This window comes from Chaetodon auriga, chromosome 10, assembly GCF_051107435.1.
Source record: "Chaetodon auriga isolate fChaAug3 chromosome 10, fChaAug3.hap1, whole genome shotgun sequence".
Classification (NCBI taxonomy): domain Eukaryota; kingdom Metazoa; phylum Chordata; class Actinopteri; order Chaetodontiformes; family Chaetodontidae; genus Chaetodon; species Chaetodon auriga.
This window is the reverse complement of record NC_135083.1, coordinates 11,359,426-11,383,709: the sequence shown is the minus strand read 5'-3', so window position 1 is coordinate 11,383,709 and position 24,284 is coordinate 11,359,426. Positions and strand designations below refer to the sequence as shown.

Here is a 24,284-nt window from a genome sequence, read left to right as displayed (position 1 = left end):
AAGTTGGCCAAAGTACCTGAGTAAATATACTGTGTTACACTCCTGCACTAGATGTTTACACTATGCAAAAAGGGAGGAGGTGAGTTGATGGGTGTGGTAATAAAGTGTAAATATCATTGGACTATTATACACAACATGGACTAATGGTGGCTTACCATGTTTGACAAAGAGAGACGTGATGTAGATGCTTCATGTACAGTGGCGGGATAAGGTGTAAATGAGCCAAATATACCATAACATCTATCCTATTTCTGCAGATTGACTAGTAGGTGGAGGAACAAGGAAACAATAGGGCTTCATGGGCGGGACGGAAGAATAGCAATTGGAGCAGAGGTACCATTTGCTACAACTTGTCTACCCACTTCACAAATACTCACAGGTAGACCTGCAGGGCTGTGTCCTTGGGGATTTGTCCCAAAGACCACTGTTACGATACTGGATGGGAAATGGCTGGAAGCACCTGTGCTGTAAAGGGGATTTAGTCGCTTCTCTCCTGTGAAGTCAGTCTGATATTGGTGCCCAGACGCCAACACAGCCACCGGCCACATTTCCTGACTGAATATGTGTAATTTAAAAACATTCCGTGGCAAACTAGACATTTAAATGATTCCTGTTTGCTTTCGGTCTTCATGTCACACCCAAAGACGCGTTCTTAAATTCCAGCCGGCTTTTCCCCCTGACAAGTCTTACCGGTTGTCCTGAGCTGTAATATGAAGCCAGCTTCCCCGCCGTGTGGTGTCGTGATTCAGGGGCTCTTGTAGTCTTGGTGACGGAGAGCTACACTCCCCTCATCTCACCTGTCCTCTTCAAAAAAAACACCGTCAACACCGTCTACGATGGTTTTTATTTGACTACACATATTTTCCCGACAAAGGTGAGTAAGGTTAGCCTCGCCTGTTAGCTCTACGTAGCCGCACGTTTGTACAGAATTAACAGAAAGATGCGTCAGCTAGCTTGTGGACGGCACACGCAGGGTAACACTTCGGGGGTTGTGCTGCTGTCTTCAACGGTAATTGTGCTGTTTTAAAATATACTCGGATATCATTTTAGTTAGCTTTTTTTGCGCCATAGTCAGGCGGAGGCTGACGTTGTGTCGCATGTCAATATTTGCCGTAGTCTTATGTTTGTCCAGTCTAATGCGTATGCAAGTTCTGTGCGAGGATACGTCGTCGTCTGCGTCTCGAAGGAAATTCAAAAGCTAGCTGACTTGTGTGGTTTTATGTCTCCTGCAGGTGACAGCCTACATGACTGGGAAAAATGCATCATCATCGGAGCTGCACATCCCTGTCTTGGCCTATCAGAAATATTCTCTAAGTATCTTGTAGTAAGGGTGCTTCAGAAAAACTACAAATCCCTGCAGGAGAATTGTGATATAAGGGGATATTAAAGATCCCATCAGCTAGAAGTCATTCTTCAGCGCTACGGCAACACTCGTCGTCCATAAAGGTATATTACAGTGATTTTTCATGTGGATGACAGTAGCAGGTGTGTGACTGATTAGCAGATGTGAGTGGGAAAATGAATATCCTGGTCTAGCTCCCTCACACCCTAAAGATAAAGATAAGTGTGTGACTGCGGGATCAACAGTAGCCATGCATAGCCCTGCTCCTGATATAGGGGCAGGGTACCCAAGTGGATGTGTGGTGGATAAAGATGCCAATCCGGAGACAACCTTGGGGAGTGCCTACTCCCCAGTGGACTACATGAGCATCACCAGCTTCCCCAGGCTGCCAGAGGACGACGTGCTTTCTGGGGAAAACACCCTAAAATCACGCAAAGATGATGACAATGTCCTTAGTGAGCAAGATACAGGTGAGTCAGCCAGGTTAGACACAATTACAACCAAGTATACCCTCCACAAATGTTATATTTGACTGTGTTGAGGTTTCTGGATGTGGATCATTAGAGCAGATTTGTTTTCATTGTAGGAATTGTGGCTGTCCTGCTCTTTTTTGCTCAGTCCAAGCCTTTATGTTGTTTGTCCCAGACCCTGATCTGTTTCTGAAGTCGGCTCGACTCCAGCGTCTCCCCTCCTCAGCTTCAGACCTGGCTAGCCATGATATCGCATCCCTGCGGGAGACCACCACAGACCCCTTTACAGAAGAGTGTGCCTGCCAGCGAGACGGACTGACTGTCATCATCACAGCCTGTCTGACATTCGCCACAGGAGTCACCGTCGCTCTCATCATGCAGATCTACTTCGGAGACCCACAGGTAGCGTTGTGTGTGGGTTGTCTTTTTTTTTTTTTTTAGCCATGTTGCAATAGTGTTGCTTCATTCAAATAATTACAGGTGATTATGGGATTCCAGATAACTCTGCGTGCTCCTCCACGGCCCTCCCACACAAACTGATGTCAGTTCAAAGGCATGTCAGCAATCTCCACCTTCCTGCTTTGTTCTGCTTTCTCTTGCAAGGTTTTTAATCAAGGAGCAGTGGTGACAGATGTGGCCCAGTGTACATCCCTTGGCTTTGAAGTTCTGGGGAAACAGGGGTCCAGTGTCGACGCTGCCATCACTGCTGCCCTCTGTTTGGGAATTGTTCACCCTCACACCTCTGGTATTGGAGGGTGAGTGAGAGGAACATTAATCTCTTCTCATCCGGATTCCCACTGAGGCTCTTAAACTTGTTTGAATATGAGTACAAAGCCAACTTTGTGTTCTGATCTGATTTTTAGTGGTGGAGTCATGTTGGTTCATGACATCCGTAAGAATGAGACGAGGGTCATCGACTTCAGAGAGACAGCACCATCTGCCATCCAGGAGGGGATGCTGCGTACAAACCTTGATCTAAATGTAAGGCATTTGTTTTGGTGTATCCTTATTATAACAGTGACATTTGTTGTCTTTTTGTTTTAATATTTGTTCTTGCGTAGAGTTGTGGTTAATGTGTGCTCTCTGTTCTCGCTGTTGCATTTCAGCCTGGCCTGCTGGTGGGAGTACCAGGCATGCTCAGTGGGATGCATCAGGCGTACCAGCTCTATGGCAGGTATGGTAACTGTTATATAATACTATTTTTATTTGTTCAGTCTCTCCCCATGCCGTGCCATGAGTAGTTATGGTCCTAGTTTCTGGAGATCACTCTCATTGTTTGATATTATTTGTTGTTTTGTGACAGTAAAACCCTGACAGTAAAAATAGAGTAGAACGTATTATATTATTATTATTTTAACACAAGAATAGCAAAGGCTTGTGTTTCATCTCTGACAAAGCCTGTGGCTTGTCTCAGCGTTCAGAGCTAAATGAGTGAGATCTCTTGGTGAAAGTATCACCAGCTGTGTTAAAAGAAAAGCCAGAGTGTCGGCCTACAATTACTCTGATGCTGTGTAATTATCATGATCCTGATCCCTCAGCTGGTTTGAGGAGGATGTTGCGCAGCAAACTAACTTGCTTTATCAACGCATGGAGATTAAGCTAAAATATTGTAGATTATCATTTTAGAACATAATCTCTTTGAAAATGAGGACTTCTGAGAGTATATATATATATTTTTTTAACATTTGTAAATGTTTAAAAAGCCAGTCTCTCATGTCATTTGAATTACCCAGAATGCCGTGGAAGGACGTGGTTACCATGGCAGCAGATGTGGCCAGAAATGGATTTAATGTTACACATGACCTCGGTAAGTATAGCGTAATGTAGTAGTACAAATCACTGGGTCAATTCACTGTCACTGATAACACTGCTCCTGTGATTAAAAGCGTTCTCGCCTGGCCTCAGTCATGTAAAGATTAGGTGTGATTCCATCTGCCTTTCCTCTCTCTCTCTCTAGCTGAAGCTCTGGCTAATGTTAAGGACCAAAACATGTCAGAATCATTTCGGGATTTGTTCCTCCCCAACGGCCAGGCTCCCCTCTCTGGCCTGTTCACCAGACGTCTTGATTTAGCAGCCATCTTGGATGCTGTTGCAGTGAAGGGGATATCGGACTTCTACAGTGGAAACCTGACGCAGGAAATGGCAGAAGCAGTAAGAAATAAAGTTTTTCTTCCCACCTCTCCAACTATGATTATATAAGTAGTCATAAATTCTGCATAGCCTCCACGGGGAGTTCCTGTTGTACTTTCACCAAGGCTTTTTACATTTTGGCTCGGGTGATGTAATAATTCAGTGCTGTCAGATCGTGACAACTTAATGATGTCAGTTAATTTCTACTCATAATTCTGTCATCTAAAGGAAATGTTTAAAGACAGTATTTATTATGTACAATAATCTCACAAAACCATTATTGTAAGGTTTGATAATCGTTTCATAGATCGTTATAGATTCCAAATATATATGGGCACAGCATCATTTATTCTATATATTGTATAAAATGACTGTATGTTACAATACATACAATACAATCTCAGCTAAAACTGAATCTTGAACCCTGCGATTCTGCCATATCAAATCATTTACACCTTCAAACTCTGACCTTCAAACTAACTCATGCTGTCATTTAGATTCACTCTGTATTATTTGACTGAATTTGTGCGTTTAGTGGGTAAATAAGTAGAGTTCAGTATCCACTGCGCGTCAAACGTTTCTTACAGTAACATTTCCCTGCTGGTGACGGCAGTGCAGAGAACAAAGATTATTCATTGACTTTAAATTTAGACTCACTATGCATTTTTAATAGGTGCAAGCAAAAGGTGGAGTGCTCACAGAGGATGACTTTGGAAACTACACCACAGTCTTACAGCAGCCAGCAGAGATCACCTATCAAGGTAAATACTTGCGTTATTTACATTAGAGCTGCAAGGGGAGAAGCCATACATTAACGTAAAAGTCACCTGATCTGAATCGTAGATGTGTGGCGACTGCTTCACACAGAAACTGCAAAGTGTTGAGCTCACTGAGGACGTTATCAGAATGACTTTGAGTGCTTTGCATCTTTCAAACTTTATGAAATAAGTTTTTCAGAAATCAAATTAATGGAGTGAGTGACATGACATGCAGTGTCTTTTTTTTTTTTTTTTTTTTAAATTTTCTCTTACTATTTTACTGCAACACATTCAGCAGTGTCCCCTCTATCACACAGTATGAATCCTTGTATCCCCTTCCTCTCCAACTCGTCATACTCCCTCAGCTGCTCCCTCGTAGAAAGTTAAGCCAGTAATGCAGTTTACATTAGCTCCCAGCATTTCATTAAGCTTCTCTGCAGCCTGTGCAATCCCACTCCAAGTTCTGCAGAAATTACATTCTCTGGTTTCTTCTAGTGTTTCTATAAATACAGTATGTACAGTGTACGCCTGCACATCTGAATGCTTTGTGTTGCGTTCTGGTTGAAAAAATGTAAGCCTTGACTGTTGTCTAATGTCTTTTATTCTCTCATAGACCAACATAACAGCTAAATGGGAATTAAACAAGCAGGGAAAATAATATATTGAACGCTGTTAGCACCAGAAAACTAGAAAATGCAGTTGTCAGCTTGTTTCCCTCTGTTCATTGTTATGGACATGAAGTTCATCCTGTATATGCTGTGTAATTAAATTAAGCTTGTTCCTCACATTGTTCCATGTTCCAACTATTGCACAGTTTTCCTTCTGCATCATACTCATCAGTTTCATTCTTGACGATTATCTGTTTTTCTTTGTGTTATAGGATTTTATTTTTGCTACTAAAATGGTTCTGTTTCACAGTAGAAATCATCACCTTTGCAATCATATGATTTGTTGGTGTTTCTGCAGGACACCATGTGATGGCAGCTCCGGCCCCACATGCAGGTGTTGCCTTGATCAGTGCTCTCAACATCCTGGAAGGCTACAACATCACCAGTCAGGTGCCGAGGAACAGTACTTACCATTGGATTGCAGAGGTAGTATATCATCTGCTTCACCACTATACAGCATAAGTAATGTGCAAAGTGCAGTACTTAATAATAATAGTAATGATAATATAATAATAATTAATAGTAATTTTTCTTACTTCCAGGCTGTCAAGATAGCTCTTGCCCAGGCAAGTGAGCTGGGAGACCCCATGTATGACAGTTCTGTCTCAGACATTGTCACCAAGATGCTGAGGTACAGATCTTAAAAAATATGAAATATATTAAATGTATATAAATATTACAAATATGTCTTTATTCAGTAAGGCACTTCCGTTCAACCCTACCCTTTTTTTCCCTGTCCAAGTAAATCACAGGCTTCCCTGCTCCGCCAGTTGATCAGCGACTCTCAGACCTTCCCTGTCAGCCATTACACTCAATCATTTACCCTGGAGAAGGGTGCAACAGCTGCCCAGGTCGTAGTCATGGGCCCAGATGACCACATCGTGTCAGTCGTCAGGTATGGCGTGCTTTAATTGAACTGCTATGGCACATTGTTAAAGCAAATCCCAGTGAGAGATCAGAGTGGATTGATATCACTGGAAAACTAAGACCAGCTTTCTTTCCACTTGTGTGTGTTTTAGCTCTCTTAACAAACCATTCGGCAGTGGCATAGTGACTCCTTCGGGAATCCTCCTGAACAGCCAGATCCTGGACTTCTCCTGGCCTAATAAAACAAACAGCTCATCACCTAACCCTGTAATTATTCACTTTGTCTTTCTTTAATTAACTGCACTCTTGATTGATTTCTCATTGAATGATTCTTGTAGCTGCTCTTAGTCCTCATGGCTTTTGCTTGCTTTTGCTGTAGCATAACCTCGTCCAGCCTGGGAAGAGGCCAATGTCCTTCCTGATGCCCACAGCAGTGAGGCCCGCCGTTGGCTTATGTGGCACATATGTATCCATTGGATCTTCCAATGCAGAGAAAGCTCTCAGTGGCATCACACAGGTGATTCAAAATCCATGATTGTTATTTAGGTTTTTTTTGTTTTTGTTTTTTTTTTTTACAGTTTTGTTTCTTCCTGTCCAATCAACAATAACATTACCTGTGTTATTCGTAACAGTTAATAATTTATGTAGGTGGTTTTATTCTATTTATCTCACTCTGTTTTCTGATCCTTCACAGGTGCTGATGAATGTTCTGTCTTCGCGTAAAAATATGAGTGACAGCTTAGCGTATGGAAGACTTCACCCACAGCTGCAGCCTGACACCCTCCTGGTGGACTGTGAGTTTTTCCTACTGACCTGTTGTGTAGTTTGGTCCAAACATAACAATCTCTGCAAAAACTATGATTGCAGCGCTTCAGGCACATTGATTTTTTCACTTCGTTTCCAGCTACAGTTGTCGTTTCCTGATATTAACATGCAGTATGCATCTGGATCTGCTAAGTTTGAATGAAGTGTGCAACAATGAAAAATTACTGTTTCTGTAAATGCTCTCTGGTAGCTTTGGCAAGAGTGATATAACAGCTGTTTCTGGTTAAACCAAAAGGATCTTACTCTTTAACAAAAAGGTGTCTCTGTAGGGACCCTTCCCATAATGTTGTCAGACACTTAGAATTACAATCTGAGCCTCTCAGTGGCAAAGTAAACGCTTTTAGTTGTTTAATGGCTGCTGGCTGCAGTGCTCTCATTCAATACTGGGCCAGTTTCAAAAACTATTGTCTCCATTAGTCACTTACACACAGAAAGATGTGAAAATAGTCCACAAACACAGATAATATGGAACCGGAATCCTCCCATCTAGACGTGTATGTTGAACTATGCAAGTAGTATGTCTCTCATTGTATTGGTTTGCCCTCTTATGGACATAACGTGCAAAAATTGATACTCGAATGCTTTAATTTTTTTTTTTTTTGAAGGAATAATGGAATAATAACAGTAATGGTTCCTGACTTCCTGTGTTGTGAAAGCTTCTGCAGTTTTAGTGGGAGGTGGAAGAATCATGATGATATATTTGGAATTGCTGTAAATGTTTGTAAATAACATATATTTTAGCATATTTTTTCATATTTTGTAGTCTACTTATGCTTCTAGACCTGCAGTGCTCGCTTGTTATTTTTCTATTTATAATGTTTATTGTTATGCAAACACAAAACCAGCCTCTTTGAATGCGCAAACCAACTTGGCAAAAAACCTGATTCTGATACTGATCCCATTTTGCAAACATCACATTTCTTGCTGGCTCCAGGAATGATATATGTTCATGTCTGGTACATTGCCACAGTGACTCAGTACAGAGCACAGATCAGGATGTTTTAGATGTGGCTGAGATCTAAATATAATCTGAGCACTTCGTCAGAGGCCACTCTGTGACTGCTTGGTTTTAAACATGATATTCTGTGACCCACCAGAATGCAAATCCTCATAGACATACAATCCAAGCACACCATGATTACTACACCTGCTGTGTGAACTAACTCTGAGTCATTTCCCTTTGCCACATAAACACTGCATTTGAGTACCAAGTGTAAATGTGACCTTATTCAGTTTGACATGTACATTTCATTGTCCATTCTTCCACTGTCTCTTTCTCTCGTATAGCTGAGTTTCTAGATGAAGACGTGGAGCTGCTGCAGGCCAAAGGTCACAAGGTGGAGAGGATAGACGTTCTCTCATTGGTGCAGGGCACCCGGAGAACCAATGACCTCATCATTGGGGTGAAGGACCCACGTAGTGCTGATGCCTCAGCCTTCACTATGTCCAGTATGCCCTAGTACACCCGTCCTTCCCCTATACTCACACATAATGAAGAAGGCGTAAGACTAACACTGCATGATTGAAGGTTAGTGAGGGAGTAAGGAGGCTCCCCATCAGCTAATACACTAGATATAAGTTCATGGCAAAGTACGTTTGTTTGACAGAAAAAATCAACAAAAGACAAGCAGCTTTGTCTGAGATTACCTTGAAGGGATCTGATAATGGATCCTCCGATAAAGTTTTTTGTTGACAGGTAGAAAACTACAATGGAACACCATCTCACATGCACCGTCTCACAGCCTCAAGCAGCGTTCAGTCCTAGTATAGATAGTGTTCAAAAGTGTTCCTCCCTTAATGGCATCAGTCAAAGTCTGCAGCCTATATTATGCAGAGCAGGACAGCAAGTAAATCAAGTTCATAAATTCAGATCTGATACATTCCAGTTCCACTTAAAGAGAGCAATAAGCTGAAGAGGTTTAGAGTGGATTTGCTGAGTGGAATTGAGATAAGCGTGAATGACTTTTGAAGCTATCTTCACAAAGTTGAGCGACACCTAGTTTTTGGCCTGTAAGGAACTGAGCGGGACATTTGAGAGTGTTACACTTTTCAAAAATGGGGAAAATGAATGATGAATGGATTGATTGGGTGCAGAAATGTGCAGACATGAAAAAAGTAATGATGCTGCACCCTGAAGCCACCACTAACATATGTGGTTGTTTGTGCGTTTGATGCACCTTTTTGCTCCTCTGTTCTTCCACTGCATTTCACCATTATTCCAAATAACACACGAAAACACGTGAAATGGTGAAGGTAATAATATTTAAGCCTGTGATTAAGCCTCGCATTGTCTCACCTGAATTAGTCTATTCTAAACAGACTGCAGAGGCGAAAGCATTTACTCTTGCTCTTTATATGGTGTGTAACTGTGATTAGATGTTGTTTGTTACAGCTGCTGGAGTTTTAACTGTTGAGAACAATCATTGGCTCCGTGGGACCATGTTTAAGACATCTCAGTTAATTTCCTCAAACAAGAGTACTGGCTTCAGTTTCACAGGTGTTAAATATTACAAATGATGGATTAAGTGTATTTAAATACATAATTTAAGACATTTTAGTTGTTGCACAATTTAACTCTCATTTGAAGCTTGTGGCTTACAGTTAGTTATTTAGAGCGGTACTTGTTTTTAGATTGGAAGTAATTGATCCTTTACAGATGGATTGGAGGTAATCTGTCTATTTTTATATGAACATTTGTTGGGCTATATACATTATTTTTAATGTTGGTAACAAAGCAGTCAGTCAGCACATTTTAGAAAAGGCTGTTTTGTTTATTTTTTGTGCATTTGTGTTGTTATTTTTGGTAGTATTTTTTAAGTTGGAACCAATGGTTTTTGTTAAGCATTGCATTCTAACAGTGGTTTTATCTAATTCCAGAATTGCCAATGCTGACGATCAAACATGTCCTTAACCCTATTGTTGTTGGGCAGTAGTGCAATATGACTGTTGATGCTTGTTTCCTGTACTGTAGAGTACCATGCCTTAAGGCACGCATCTGCACAACACCTGGTATTTGATTTCATGTGCATTTGTATCTGATTTTAATAAAAATCAGCACTGTCCAAACCCAAGAAATAAAATGTTTGCACACATCACTGAACAATATTTGCCTCTTCGTTACCTTCATGCAGTGCATGTGCTTTTGGTGCATCTGACCTACTGTGGAACAAGCATGCCCTTTCCAGACACTGAGCTTTAAGCATTTGGATGACCCGACTTTTAAAACTCACCTGATGTATTTTACAGATTCCACTCTGCCTACTTATTACTTTTTATTGCTGATAAATGGTAGTGTAATGCACTGCACAACAAAGATTCTGGTGCATATATTTGGAGGTGGTGCAACAATTGAAGTCTGGCATATTTTACTTAGATCCTTGTCTCCAAAGACCATAGAAAACTAAACAATGAATTAATTTCAGAAAACTGAAAACAAAAAGAGGAAATAATTTTTAATTTAAATGGAAATATGAAAAAGGCTTCATTTTTGGACTGGTGAGGTTGGGTGGAAACATAACTGGATATGATTTTGATATCAGTATTAGTTCTTGAAGTTATCTATTTTATATTTTTCAGAAGAATGTCTCATCTACTTCTTCAATTGGGATTTTATTTTGTAAAGCATTACCGGAAACAGTTTTTTTTTTCCCCACTGCTAGCTTGACGTTTCTGATTCTGACTAGCTTGGGATTCATGTTTTGTTAGCTAATCTGGCTAGCAGATGTCGACTGGTTGAACTCATTTTCAGATGAGTATATGTGGTAAGACTTTTATTTTTTCTCATGCGTGAGTTGCTTCTGATGATATGTAACAAGTGAAAGCTAACGATATGATAAGATAATAAGTTGTGTTTCAATGCATTCATGATGAATTAACTGCAATGCTATCAAGCTAACTTAGCTAACGTTTGCTAACTGGAGCTTTCGGAAAAGCCAGGAGGAACCGCCTTTACATGAATTTTATACTCTCTCACAATGCGGTGTCCGATAAAAACATGTTAATTTGAATTGTAAGTTATGTTCATATCTACATGAAATTGCACAAATACATGAGATCCGGGATATTCTTGTTCTCCCTACCGACTTTGATATCGTTGCGTTAGCTTACATATGCGGTAAGGCCCGTGCTATTGCTGGGTCGATCATGTTAACTAAGCTGCCCATCAGTTATGGACGTGAGTTTACATAATATCACATTGTACGACACGATTGCAAATCACACTGCAGTTAAGATATCTCGACCACTAACAGTCGCTTTTGCAATTTGTTCACAAGTCTACTGCTACAAATTCGTGGGTCTCTATGATGTCACTCACGTACAGGTGTGTTAACGTTAGCCTCAACGTTAACGTTGATAATGTTATCTATGTATTTGACGTGGATTTACAACAGTATAGACTTTGTTTGACCTCGTCTCACCTGAGACTTGCACTGTACACCGTCTTACTGAAAACTTGCAGCTACTTATTTATTCAACATCTGATGCTTTCTGTCACTTTTCACTACTTCAGTTCTGATTGTATCCACTGTACCTTGTAATCTCTGTCATGTCTCAACATTAAGTGTAACAGTAGTGGGTTATAGGATGGACTAGTGATCTGTCTCTCTCGTGCAATTTCAGCATAAAACGGTTCAAACGCCACTCCTAGTTAGAGGAGAGGATGGCGCATCGACGTACCCCACCTCAGCTGTCCCAGAGGACAGAGTACCTGGAACCTGATAATGATTCTGACAGGGACTCTGGTGTTGGGGATGATGCAGGGGAGGATGCTGACAGTTGCCAGGGAAGCACAGTAACAGAAGAGGACAAAGTCAACAAGCAAGATGGCACAGAAGAAAACTCTTGGGAGGGAGAAGATTTTACAGTTTTTGTTGCCTTCCAAGGGAATATGGAGGATGAGGATTTCACACAAAAACTTGACACTATCCTCAGTGGGATACCAAACATGCTTGATATGGGTTAGTTGAATTTTGTTTGACTCTTATTTGAGGAAAAAACAGTACAGGTGGTTTTTGCAAACTTAGATACATAATAGACATTAAGACCTACTTATATACTTCCATTTTTTACTTTGTCATCCATATTTGTGCCCTATTTGGATAAATTTGTAGAGATTTGTTGTCACTTCCTCATTGAAAAGTATCTTATCCTGTTCATCAGTGTCCAAATATCTGAGAGGCATTTTTCCACATTTTCCACATTTTTTTCTTTGTTGTAAAACAAGTCCAGTGGAGCTGCATAAGTTTTACAAGCACTGAAAATGTACATTTGAAACATGCCCATATTTCTGTGTAGTATTTTATATTCCAGGAGCAGTTTTGTGTACCCATCCCTTCCTTGTCCTTTTCTAACTAATAGTCTTGATTTTTTTTCCATCTTGCATATGGTGTAATCGCAACTTGCATCCATTCATTGTTCCTCTATTAGGCTCTGAGAGGCTGCAGCCACAGCATGTAGAGCCATGGAACAGTGTGCGGGTTACCTTCAACATTCCTCGGGATGCTGCTGAGCGACTTCGACTGTTAGCCCAGAACAACCAGCAGCAGCTGAGAGACCTGGGGATTCTCTCTGTGCAGATAGAAGGTAATGGCACAGCCCTCAAACTCTGTCACTTCAAAGCATGATGCAAGAGATAATGTTTTTTTCCCCCATTTCTGGCACTTCATAATAATGGGTATAAACTAGACCTCCTGTAGAAAACGTTAGTTTTAAATGTTCCCTCTATTGGTGTTCAGGGGAAGGGGCCATCAATGTGGCTGTGGGACCAAATAGAGGGCAAGAAGTCAGAGTGAATGGACCAATTGGAGCACCTGGACAGATGAGAATGGATGTCGCCTTTCCAGGTCAGCCTGGTCCAGGTAGCAGCTGACTGAAGTTTATTTCTAACACACAAGCATCCATAAAGATATGGCATAAAAAGCTGTAAAGGCCAATTTTTGTGATGGGATCTGGGAAAACCAGTCACATGTCGAAATTTTACCTTTTGGAGATTTTAATATCACCTAGAAGCTTATTTCAAGCTCTTTTCAAATGTGTTTTCTTTATTTTTATGCCTGGTTTGTATTGTTATTATTACTGGTTTGTAAGTGTTATGATCACTCAAAGTCAGTTGATCAGTAGGATTTTTTGGAGCAGAATTTTGAGAAAAACAGGTTTAAAGACAAGGATTCTAAATCAGAAGACGACCAGCTATCTCAAACTCTCTCCGTCTCTGAAGCTTCGACATCCCTCTCTCTGTGTATCTCGTAGCATCTGACTGAGGTGTCAAAATAATGTTTTGATGCGTAGCTCACGTCTTCATGTTATGTGGTTTACTGTGATTAGGGTGACCAGATGGAAATGCGTGACTGTCCTGTACAAAGCGGGACATCTGGTCACCCTAACTATGATAGATAAACCGTCTTCGTAGGCTATGTAAATGAACAAGTTAGGGGCTGATTTCATGCGCTGTTCGTTTTTCATTCATAGGAGATAACAACAAACCGAGTGCCTAATTTAAATAAGGTTTTTAACATATTAAACAAGTGAAATAGAAGGAGATGTTTTCAGGAATGATAGACAAGATGTCAATAGAAACCCAGTTTCACCAATATTTTGACTTTCGACCTATTTTCACGTTTTCCTGGAAAAGTGCCAGCGTGACATCCGACGGGTTTTCCTAGATTCCATTACATTTGTTGAATGTATTGGTAGGTTGTTTTAGTTCTTGTTTTTCTTGTCATAATAATTCATTAGTCACTAATTTTTAATCTGTAATATTATTACAGTAATAATATTTTCCTATTTAGTTTTTAGTCACATGGTAATATTGGGTTTTTTGCCGTTTATACATGGTGATTTAATATACACATATTTCCATAAGGAGGGGTAAGGATGGCAAATCCAGCAATGGTTCCCCCTGGGCCTGGCATGGCAGGTCAAGCTATGGTACCAGGCAGCAGTGGACAGATGCATCCTCGTGTTCCGAGGCCACCTTCACAGACAGGTTCAGGTCTTTATTGCTTGTACGTCAAATGATACATGTTGTAATTTTAACGTTGTTCAGCTTGGACATTGCAATAACGGACAAGCGGCATCTTCCTCTCACAGATGTGATGGATCCGATGATGCCAGGTATGTCAGTTCAGCAGCAACAGCAACTTCAGCACCAACAGGCTGGTCCTCATGGCTCAGGTCCAATGCCTCCTCAGGCTGCCCATCACATGCAGGCTCTGCAGGCTGGGAGACCGCTCAACCCTGCAGCACTGCAGCAGCTACAACAGCAACATCACCAACAGCAACAGGCCCAACAGCAAGCTCAGCTCTCCCAGCTTGGACAGAGACCTCCATTCAACCCATCAGGCCAGATGGCGGTGCCTCCTGGCTGGAACCAGTTGCCCCCTGGGGTGCTCCAGCCACCATCTGCCCAAGGAGGCCCTACCTGGAGAAAGCCTCCACCCCAAGCCCAAATGGTTCAGCGTCCACCTTCTCTTGCTACAGTTCAGACTCCCAGTCACCCTCCGCCCCCTTACCCATTTGGCAGTCAGCAGGCTGGGCAGGTATTCAGTGCCATTGGACAGGGACAATTACAGCAACAACAGCAGACGGGAGTGGGTCAGTTTGCCGCACCTCAGCCCAAAGGCCCACAAGCTGGCCCTGGTGGTGTCACAGGACCACCCAGACCCCCTCCACCCCTTCCACCAACATCTGGACCACAGGGTAACCTCGCTGCCAAGTCCCCTGGTTCCTCCTCATCTCCTTTTCAGCAGGGCTCACCAGGGACTCCTCCCATGATGGCTCAGAGACCTACAACTCCACAGGTTTTTGCACAGGGTGTTGGATCACCAGGAAGAGCAGCCCTTGGACAACAGGGTAACATGCAACAAGGATTCATGGGAATACCCCAGCATGGACAGCCTGGGGCCCAAGTTCACCCAGGTCAGTTATCGTTGGTAGCAGTTTTCTGTTGGGCTAAAATTTAGATCCAGAAAATGTATTTTTTGGTCACAGTAAAACATTATGTTAAAGTAATTATAGGTTTTGTAATCTACTGTCTAAAATAACAAAGTCAACGAATAATGATTACAGGCATGTCGAAGCGTCCCATGGGCTTTCCAACCCCAAACTTTGTCCAAGGTCAGGTGAGTGCCAGCACTCCAGGAACCCCTGGCGGAGGACCCAGTCAGCAGCTACAGAGCAGTCAAGCAATGGCTCACACAGGTAAAATGCCTACAATGCTGCAAACATGTTGGAGTATGTCTTAGGAGAAACACACAAGTTTTAGACTGAGTTGGAGGAATTAAAATAGTGTAAAATGAGTGGAGATGGATGCTTGTTTTTGAGGCAGACATCAATATAAACACCTAACATTAAACCTAAAAAGATCTACTCTTTACACAATCGCAAACATTTTTGGCAAAGATCACTTAAATTTGATTTCATCTCATAGTTGTGAGAAATGTATGTACTTTGGCAAGATATTTTACATTTGAAAAATATTTTTTTTGTCATGGTTCATATCTGTAAAAGATATGCACTGACTAGCTTATGAAATAGCTAAAAAATTAGGTGTTACACACAGAACACAGCAATTGCAGAACCACTTTTAAAATGAATGCATAAGTTACAATATTGTTAAGCCAAAATGAATAGTTGTAGGTCTGAAGTTAGATATCATCAAATATTGTTATATCATAATATTGTTCACCACACAGCAGATTGTTGGATACTGCAGGTAGTGTACTGAAATGGCAGTGCCAATTAAAAATAATTAGCTGCAACGGATTCCTTTTACTGTCCATATATACTGACATCATAAACATTTATCACAGCTAAATCTAGTATTGTTTAGATAAGTAATGATTTGTGTGTGTGTGTGTGTGTGTGTGTGTGTGTGTGTATGTATGTATATATATATGTATGGGTATGTGTGTGTATATGTATATCATGTGCATCTGATTAACTGCTTTTACATGCCAACAGCCTCATTTGACACACCATGGCTTAATGCGCAGTTTGCAGAAGGCACAATAACTTACGACATCTATTTAAGTAATTTTCTTTTTCCCTTTCTATTTTACACCAGGAACTCAGGCATCAGCCTCAACGCCGAACTCAATGCAGGGTCCACCCCATGCCCAACCCAACATAATGGGTGTGCAAAGTAGCATGGCAGGTCCTCCTCCGGGTACAACTGCTGGACCTAGTATGGGGCAGCAACAGCCTGGCCTCCAGACCCAGATGATGGGCCTCCAGCATCAGGCCCAGCCCGTGTCCTCCTCCCCCAGCCAGAAGGTTCAAGGCCAGGGTGGAGGTCAGACTGTCCTCTCAAGGCCCCTCAGTCAAGGCCAGAGAGGAGGGATGACCCCACCCAAGCAGATGATGCCTCAGCAAGGCCAGGGGGTGATGCATGGGCAGGGTCAGATGGTTGGAGGCCAAGGGCACCAGGCCATGATTCTGCAGCAGCAGCAGCAACAGCAACAACAACAACAACAACAACAACAGCAGCAGCAACAGCAGCAGCAGCAACAACAACAGCAACAGCAGCAGCAGCAACAAAACTCCATGATGGAACAGATGGTTGCCAACCAGATGCAAGGCAACAAGCAGTCTTTTGGAGGCAAGATTCCAGCTGGGGTCATGCCCGGCCAGATGATGCGTGGCCCTTCTCCAAATGTTCCAGCCAACATGGCTCCATTCCAGGGCCAGGTTGGCCCACAACAGATGACTCCACAACAGCAGCAACAAATAGCTCAACTCCAACAACAGCAGTTACAGCAACAACACCAGTTGCAACAGCAACAGCTACAGCAGCAGCAACAACAACAGCAACAACAACAACAGCAGCAACACCAGCAAATGAACCAGCAACAGCCCCAGCAGGTTCCCATTGCTGGCAATCCTAATCAAGCTATGGGCATGCATGGGCAACAGATGAGGCTCCCTGCTGGTCATCCTCTTATCCAACAACAGTTGCAACAGCAACAGCAGCTACAGCAGCAGCAGAAACAACAGCAACAGGCCATGTTACAACAACAACAACAACAACAACAACAACAGCAACAACAGCAACAGCAGCAGGCTGCTCAACAACACCCACATCCTTTGGCAGATCCTAATAGTGGGACAGGGGACTTAGGGGTCCAACAGATGGTCCCTGATATGCAGGCACAGCAGCAGCAAGGCATGATGGGGGGCCCTCAGCACATGCAGATGGGAAATGGCCACTTTGCAGGTCATGGCATGAATTTTAACTCACAGTTCCCAGGTCAGATGCCAATGGGGGGACCCTGTGGACAGCCTGGAGGCTTTCCTGTTAGCAAGGACGTAACACTGACTAGCCCACTGCTAGTCAACCTGCTGCAGAGTGATATCTCAGCCAGCCAGTTTGGACCAGGAGGAAAGCAGGGTGCGGGTGTAGGAAATCAGGCCAAACCCAAAAAGAAGAAACCTGCACGTAAGAAGAAGCCCAAAGAGGGAGAGGGACAACAGCAAGTAGAGGGACTTAGGTAATAATTTGTATTTGTTACAGTTTTGGTTTTTGCCAGTATGGATAGTAGTGGTAAATTGTGTAACTGTTTGTGTAACTCTATTACTTTGTCTGTTTATTAATTTATTCTCTTTTTCTTAGCGGTCTTGATGCAGCTGCTGGCATGGAGGATTCTGAACTGCCAAATCTGGGTGGTGAACAGAGTTTGAGCTTGGACAGTTCTGGCCCGAAACTCCCTGATTTCGCCAACAGGCCTGCGGGTAAATTATGTGGAATTAATCAGTTGTGGTAGTTTGTTTTTTAATCTGCATTCAGTTGCTGATTCTTTAGTTATAACAACTTTACAGCATACTGTAATTCTCTAAATTTGTACTTGTGTTTCTTTTGCCCATGTATGCCGCTCTACCATTTTCATAGGCTTCCCTGGACAACCTGGAGACCAGCGAGTATTGCAGCAGGTACCCATGCAGTTTATGCAGCAACAACAACAGCAGCAGCAACAGCAACAACAACAACAACAACAACAACAACAACAACAACAACAGCAGCAGCAGCAGCAGCAACAACAACAACAACAAATGCAGCACATGCAACAGCAGCAGATACAGCAACAGCAAATACAGCAACAGCAGCAAATTCAACAACAAATGCAACAGCAGCAAATACAGCAACAGCAGCAACAATTACAACAACAACAACAGCAGATGCAGCAACAGCAGCAGATGCAACAGATGCAAATGCAGGGTCTTCAGAATGCTCAAGGTCAGCAGGGGATGGCAGGGCCACAGACTTCGGGTCAAAGCCAGCCCCAAATACACCCTCATCAGCTGCAACAACAACAACAACAACAACAACAACAACAACAGCAGCAGCAGCAGCAGCAGCAGCAGCAGCAGCAGCAGCAACCTCCTCCTCAACAGCCACACCTCCAGCAGCAGGTATTATTATCATGTACTTTATTGACAGTGTTTGGTGTAACACACCCATTAACAGTTTATCGTTAATACTTAATGTCCTACCCCATTTTGCATTTTAGCAACAACAGCAGATGATGATGATGCTGAAGATGCAGCAGGAACAGGCAAAAAATCGCATGTCCATCCCTCCAGGAGGGCAGCTCCCTCCTCGGGGCATGAGCAATCCTGAGGTGCAGAGGCTTCCTGTCTCACAGCAAGGAAACATGCCTGTAATGATCAGCCTTCAAGGACATGGAGGGGTACCACCATCACCTGACAAAGCCAGAGGGATGCCCCTGATGGTGAACCCACAGGTGAGAGCCAAGTGCTGTGGCATATGTAAACTTGATCTTCACATTCATGTCTTGTGTTATGAATTTCACTTAGAATGTGCATAGTGCATAGTCATATATTTTCTTGGGAGTAAACTATGCTGTGTGTATTCGTTCTGCTTTCTAGCTTGCAAGCACTGCACGAAGAATGTCACATCCCGATGTAGGACAGGGTCCCCAAGGCACTGGATCTGAAGAGTCCCCTGCAGGGGCCCACCCGAAGCAGGACAGGCCCAGTGGCTCAGAAATTGGGGTACAGCCTGGCAATGGGACCCAGCAGATGATGGCCAATCAGGGCTCCAACACTCATATGATGAAGCAAGGCCCTGGTGCATCACCAATGCCCCAGCACACTGGAGCCAGTCCCCAGCAACAGTTACCGACTCAGCCTCAACAAGGAGGCGCCTTACCGGGCCTTCATTTCCCCAGTGTCCCCACAACCTCACAGAGCTCCAGGCCCAAAACCCCCAACAGAGCCAGCCCCAGGCCATACCACCATCCTCTCACCCCAACTAATCGTCCACCCAGTACTGAGCCCTCTGAAATCAACCTTTCACCTGAGAGGCTAAATGCCTCCATTGCAGGCCTGTTTCCTCCCAAAATCAACATTCCTCTGCCTCCCAGGCAGCCCAACCTAAACAGGGGATTTGACCAGCAAGGTCTTAACCCAACAACTCTGAAAGCCATTGGGCAGGCTCCTCCTAGCCTAACTCTACCAGGCAACAACAACAATGGCAGTGCGGGTGGAAATAACACTAACAGTAATCAACAGCCTTTCTCTACTGGCACAGTAGCAGGAGGTTCAGGTGCTAAACAGGACAAGCAGCCTGGAGGGCAGGGTAAGAGGGCAAGTCCTAGCAATAGTCGGAGGTCAAGTCCAGCCTCTAGCCGCAAGTCAGCCACCCCAAGTCCAGGGAGACAAAAGGGGACAAAGATGGCCATCAGCTGCCCTCCCCCCCAGCAACAGTTGGTCAACCCTCAGGGGCAAACCATGATGGTAAGCCCTACCTCAGTACCCCCAAGTCCAGTATCTATGCCTTCACAAGTGAGTGGGGGCGTGGAGGCACAGCAGACCCAGAGTCCCTTCCATGGGATACAAGGTAACCCTGTTGAGGGAGTCAAGGATAGTCAGGGAATGATGACAACAGAGCAGCGACAGATGCCTCAGCCTCAAACTCTGCCACAGCCTTTGAGGGAGTTATCAGCTCCCAGAATGGCAAGTCCTCGATTTCCAGCACCCCAGCAGCCTAAGCCTGACTTGGAACAGCAGGCTAGCACTCTTGATAGGCAGCCAGCCCAGGCAGCACCCATGCAGGACTCTGAGGTCTCACCTACTCTCAGGACAGCTCCGACTTCCCTCAACCAGTTACTGGATAACACGGGTATCTCAAACATGCCTCTTCGGCCCGTACAGAGTAATACTGTTAGGGATGTTATGGGCAAAGACAGCCCCAAGTCTGCCTTGGATCCAGAGAGACCACTCCACGGTAATTCCCAGAGTACAGATGTGTCATCATCTGCCACTACAACTGCCACTATAAATGAATCAGAAGCTAAACCCAAACCTGCTGTCCCAATCCCTACCAGCAGTCCTAATTTGCAGCCTGCTTCAATACCCAGCTCATACCCGAGCACAAATGTGAACTCTGTTACTACCCCCAGCCTCAACCAAAACCCCATCTCCAGTCTTGGCATCAATCCCAGTCCAAAAGTAATTCCAACAGTTACCCTCTGCTCCACCCTCAGTATTAACACTAATGCCACCATGAGTGTAAGCCCTAATACAGTCACTTGCTGTCAGAGCAGTCTTGCCTCAACTATTAGTACCAGTTCTAACTCCAACTCTGCTCTAAACCCAGCCATTTCAGCTCTAAAACCAAGTCCTAGTCCTAAACCTGTGACCAGTGTTCACTCAGTCATACAGATCCCTGCCTCCTCTACCACCATTTCCCCCAACCAGATCACTGTGTTTGTCACCTCTAACCCAATCACTTCTGCCCCCACTCCCCAGGCACCCACATCTATGGTCTCCACCATGGTAGCTGTCCCCAACAAGAACATTAGACCTCAGGATATCCGGCAGCAGACCCCTGTCCCCAGACCTCCTCAGTTTATCACCACCACTCCTGTATTTATCAACCCAATTTTCCAAGTCCCAGGTGCATCTGTGGCCCCCAATACCTCAGTGGTGTCACAGTCAGTCACCATGATGGGGCCTATCCAGGTATCCACTACAAACATCCAACTTTCCCCTGCCCCAAGCTCCACCCAGTCATCAGGGGCTAACGTGACCAGCACTCAGCCTGCCAGAAGTGCTGCTGGACAGGTCCAGATTGCCACAAGTATATCCTCATCTGCAGCTGTTAGCACCCTACCAGCTCCTCAGCAAATTAACACAGGTGCCCCCAAAACGGAAAATACAGGGGAGGCAGGTTCTGCTCAGAAAAACAGTCCCCCAGTCCAGCAGCCATCTCCCCATCCAAGTCCTTCAGCATCGTCTCCCTTTCAGCCACCTCTGGCTGCTCCTCCTCCCTGCTCTAGTCCTGGGGTTGTCAACACCATCCGAAAGAGCCCCATGTCTCCACCTCCCAGTACCCAATTGAAAAGTAAACCTCCACAGGCTTCTGCAGCTGTTACTGGTACAGCTGACCCCCAGCAGAGTCTTGTAGAAAGGCCTGCACAGGGACCCACTGGGTCTGTGCCAGCACAGGTTTTTCATCCTCCTGCTAGTCCTGCCATTCAGATTGAAGCACTGGCTCCCCAAACTACTGTTGCTGCTGGTGCTCCAAACAGCTTTACTCTGCCTGCAGTCTCGTCTCCAATTCCAGTGCCTGGCCAAGTTGCTGTTTCTACTCAGATTGTTACCCAGGCTCCAGTGCCTGCACCAGCTTCAGTCTCAAGCCCAGCCCAGACTGTAACTTCTCAAGCTCCTATTGTCACTGTAGTTGGTACTACCACAGGTGTCTCTTCTGCTGCCTTGCTCTCTACGGTTCCTCCTGTACAAAGTCCCATACCGTCCATTGTTCCAATTGTTGCTGGACCTGGACCTGTTCAGGAGGTTCCCCCTACTACGTCCTCTCCAGCTGCTAACCCCAGCGGAGTTCTGCCACCTCAGTCTGACCCCCCACCTATGGAGCCCCCTGTGCTGCCAGCTGCAGCACCTGCTGAAACCACCCCAGGTAAACACATAAGTGTGTGCAAAAGAATTATTGCCTGTGTATCCATGTCCCAAGTGAACTGGATAATGACCTTATTCTGGCCACTATCCTCGGTCAGGTTACACACGTAACTTTGTATACACTGTGTCACTGCTGTGGTAAGGCTTAGTTATTACACGCCACATTAACATGTCTAATGCAACCTCAGGTGCAGCCTTAAGTATTAAGCTTTCCTAGGTTTACACATTTGCAAAGAATTTTAGTATTATTTTAGTATGTTTACTACAGGCAAATACTGTTGCAAAGTGGTTGTGATGATAGTGGAGGAGAGCAAGCCTTCTGCTCAACACCCTACCTCGCTGTTCGTTTTGTGGTTTTAGTGGAGCAATTAGTGGTACATATTCCTGATTAATAATTTATTGTACATATCCAATGTGTCAGTTGAACTATTCAATCCTTTTTTCCCCAGCACCTGTTCAACAGGAAGTCCCACAGTCGCAAGAACCTGCTGCCAGTGAGAAGACGGGTAAGTGTGACCATTGTTGTCTTAAGAAAAATGCTTTTATTTTAAACAGAAAATACTTTGATATGATCTCACGTGTCACTTGGAACTATGTGGCATGGACATAACTCTTGTTTTTGTCCTGTTCAGGTGAAGAGGTCTCTACAGGTTCTGAGCCGGGGTAAGCTTCCTCATAACATTTGTGTCCTTTTAAGGTCTGTATTGTTGATTAGATGTGTAATGTTTCATGCGCTGGGGTCTGTTAAGCTGTCCCCTACTATTGATCTCTGAAAAGTCGGCCTAGTCTTGAGACCTGTGCTCTTGAAGGAGAAATGCTTAGACATTTCTAACTCTACTGAAACTCAGGGAGTTCATTTGGTTGGCCAAGGGGGTACATGGTGAAAACAATGAGCCACGTGGCCTCAGCACTTGGTATGTATGATTAGCATGCAACAATATACATATACTAATGCATGTCAGAACTTTAAACCAGAACAGCCTATCACGAAGCAAATCGTACCACTCCACTGAGCTTTATGGCCACATCTCTTTTCCTGGGGATTGTCATAATATGGTGGGGAAGTGAAGCCATGTTTTTTTCAGCACAGTTTATAGTTTACCGCTGTTTTTCCACTTCTATCACAGATGGGCAAAGAAAAGAAAGACGCCCATCAACTTAGTCCCAAGGTATGTATTTTAACATGTTTGTGCTGCAAAGACACAAGCAGTGATCATGTCGACGTAGTGGATGCTGTCGGGATGAAGACGGACAGTATCTGTGGTAGACGAGGAAAAACAGCAGTCCTGAGTGGTATTATATCTTTCTCTGAGTAGAGCAGAGTTAACTCAAACCCTTGCATCATTGCTAACACAACCCTGTGTTGTCCCTCCTTCCTTGTCGTTTGTTGTTTTTCTATCTGGTCCTCCCAGAGCTGCTGTGGAGAAGCCCAAGGGACCGAGCAGACGCAGCTCCCGGGCAGAGAAGGAGGTGGAGGAGGAGCCAGTAGCGGACAGTGGCATTAGGAAGAGATCAGCCAGGCCTGGAACCAGCGCTGCTGTAAAAGGTAACTTCAGACACGCGAGCAGCTTCAGAAAAACAGATTATCTATCACTACACCTAAGCTATACACATGGCATTACTACATTTTCCTTAATATACTTTTATACTTTTTTTGTTATAACAGAAACTGGAGCCAGCCCCACCCAGGCCAAACGAAGGAAGTCTAAATAGCCTGTGAACTGTACTGTAAATGTTTGTGTTTCTCGCTGTGAATCAGTCGATATATTGGTTTCTCTGTCCCAGATTCTGAATTTTGGCTGGAGGAAGGAAACCTTGTACAGATTGTTTTGAAAAGAATTATGCTATTGTTTTTGTCCACGCTATTATGTGAGATTGTAGTTAGAATGTGTGCATACAGTATGTATTTGTGTGAATGTGCTTTTTATATTAAATGCTGGATTAATCATATGAAGACTGAAAATGGAGCTCGTCATGATTGTATAATTATGTTGTAAAACTGAATTAAATTTTCTACTGCTTTTGTTCCGTGAAGCTGTGTAAAATGATTCCTGTATCGTTGCAAGGTTGTTGATCAAGTCTCAGCTTATTTTTTGCCACAGAACTGCATAAATGTACTATATTATTTATTGATCTGCTCTAGTAGGAGGCAGAGTGTGATGTAGTCAGGACTACATTTAGGTGAAGATAAACAAAAGCACGTGATGTTCTGGGAGATGGATGTTTGTCACTCTGCTAAATCTGGACCAGAAACACATATCCTGTATTTCTGTAAGAAAATAACAAGTAT

General features: G+C 43.7%; 3 protein-coding genes across 7 annotated transcripts in view; 2 read left to right on the top strand and 1 right to left on the bottom strand.

Annotated features, from left to right (window-relative positions):
* The window catches only part of LOC143326695 (protein NLRC3-like), a 206,867-nt gene that overhangs the window by 55,104 nt on the left and 127,479 nt on the right, over positions 1–24,284 (bottom strand). The window lies entirely within an intron of this gene.
* ggt7 (gamma-glutamyltransferase 7) lies at positions 708–10,152 on the top strand. Its single transcript, XM_076741122.1, has 16 exons — positions 708–874; positions 1,233–1,812; positions 1,988–2,214; positions 2,416–2,567; positions 2,676–2,793; positions 2,919–2,986; positions 3,546–3,619; positions 3,770–3,963; positions 4,616–4,703; positions 5,667–5,794; positions 5,911–5,999; positions 6,111–6,263; positions 6,388–6,502; positions 6,615–6,752; positions 6,930–7,029; positions 8,348–10,152. Exons 2-16 carry the CDS (start codon positions 1,593–1,595, stop codon positions 8,518–8,520), a joined length of 2,037 nt encoding a protein of 678 aa, XP_076597237.1. The 5' UTR covers positions 708–874; positions 1,233–1,592; the 3' UTR covers positions 8,521–10,152.
* Positions 10,716–24,028, top strand: ncoa6 (nuclear receptor coactivator 6). Of its 5 annotated transcripts, none has more exons than XM_076741055.1 (17): positions 10,716–10,821; positions 11,681–12,018; positions 12,488–12,643; positions 12,796–12,903; positions 13,923–14,045; positions 14,150–14,977; positions 15,128–15,259; positions 16,125–17,547; positions 17,670–17,788; positions 17,946–18,466; positions 18,565–18,798; positions 18,944–21,995; positions 22,444–22,500; positions 22,627–22,657; positions 23,122–23,163; positions 23,407–23,540; positions 23,661–24,028. In XM_076741055.1, the coding sequence occupies exons 2-17, from the start codon at positions 11,721–11,723 to the stop codon at positions 23,705–23,707; spliced, it is 7,305 nt and encodes a 2,434-aa protein (XP_076597170.1). In that variant the 5' UTR covers positions 10,716–10,821; positions 11,681–11,720; the 3' UTR covers positions 23,708–24,028. The 5 variants fall into 5 exon arrangements, with proteins under 5 accessions (XP_076597170.1, XP_076597169.1, XP_076597168.1 ...); XM_076741054.1 differs by having other exon boundaries at positions 13,923–14,051; XM_076741053.1 differs by having other exon boundaries at positions 12,796–12,918.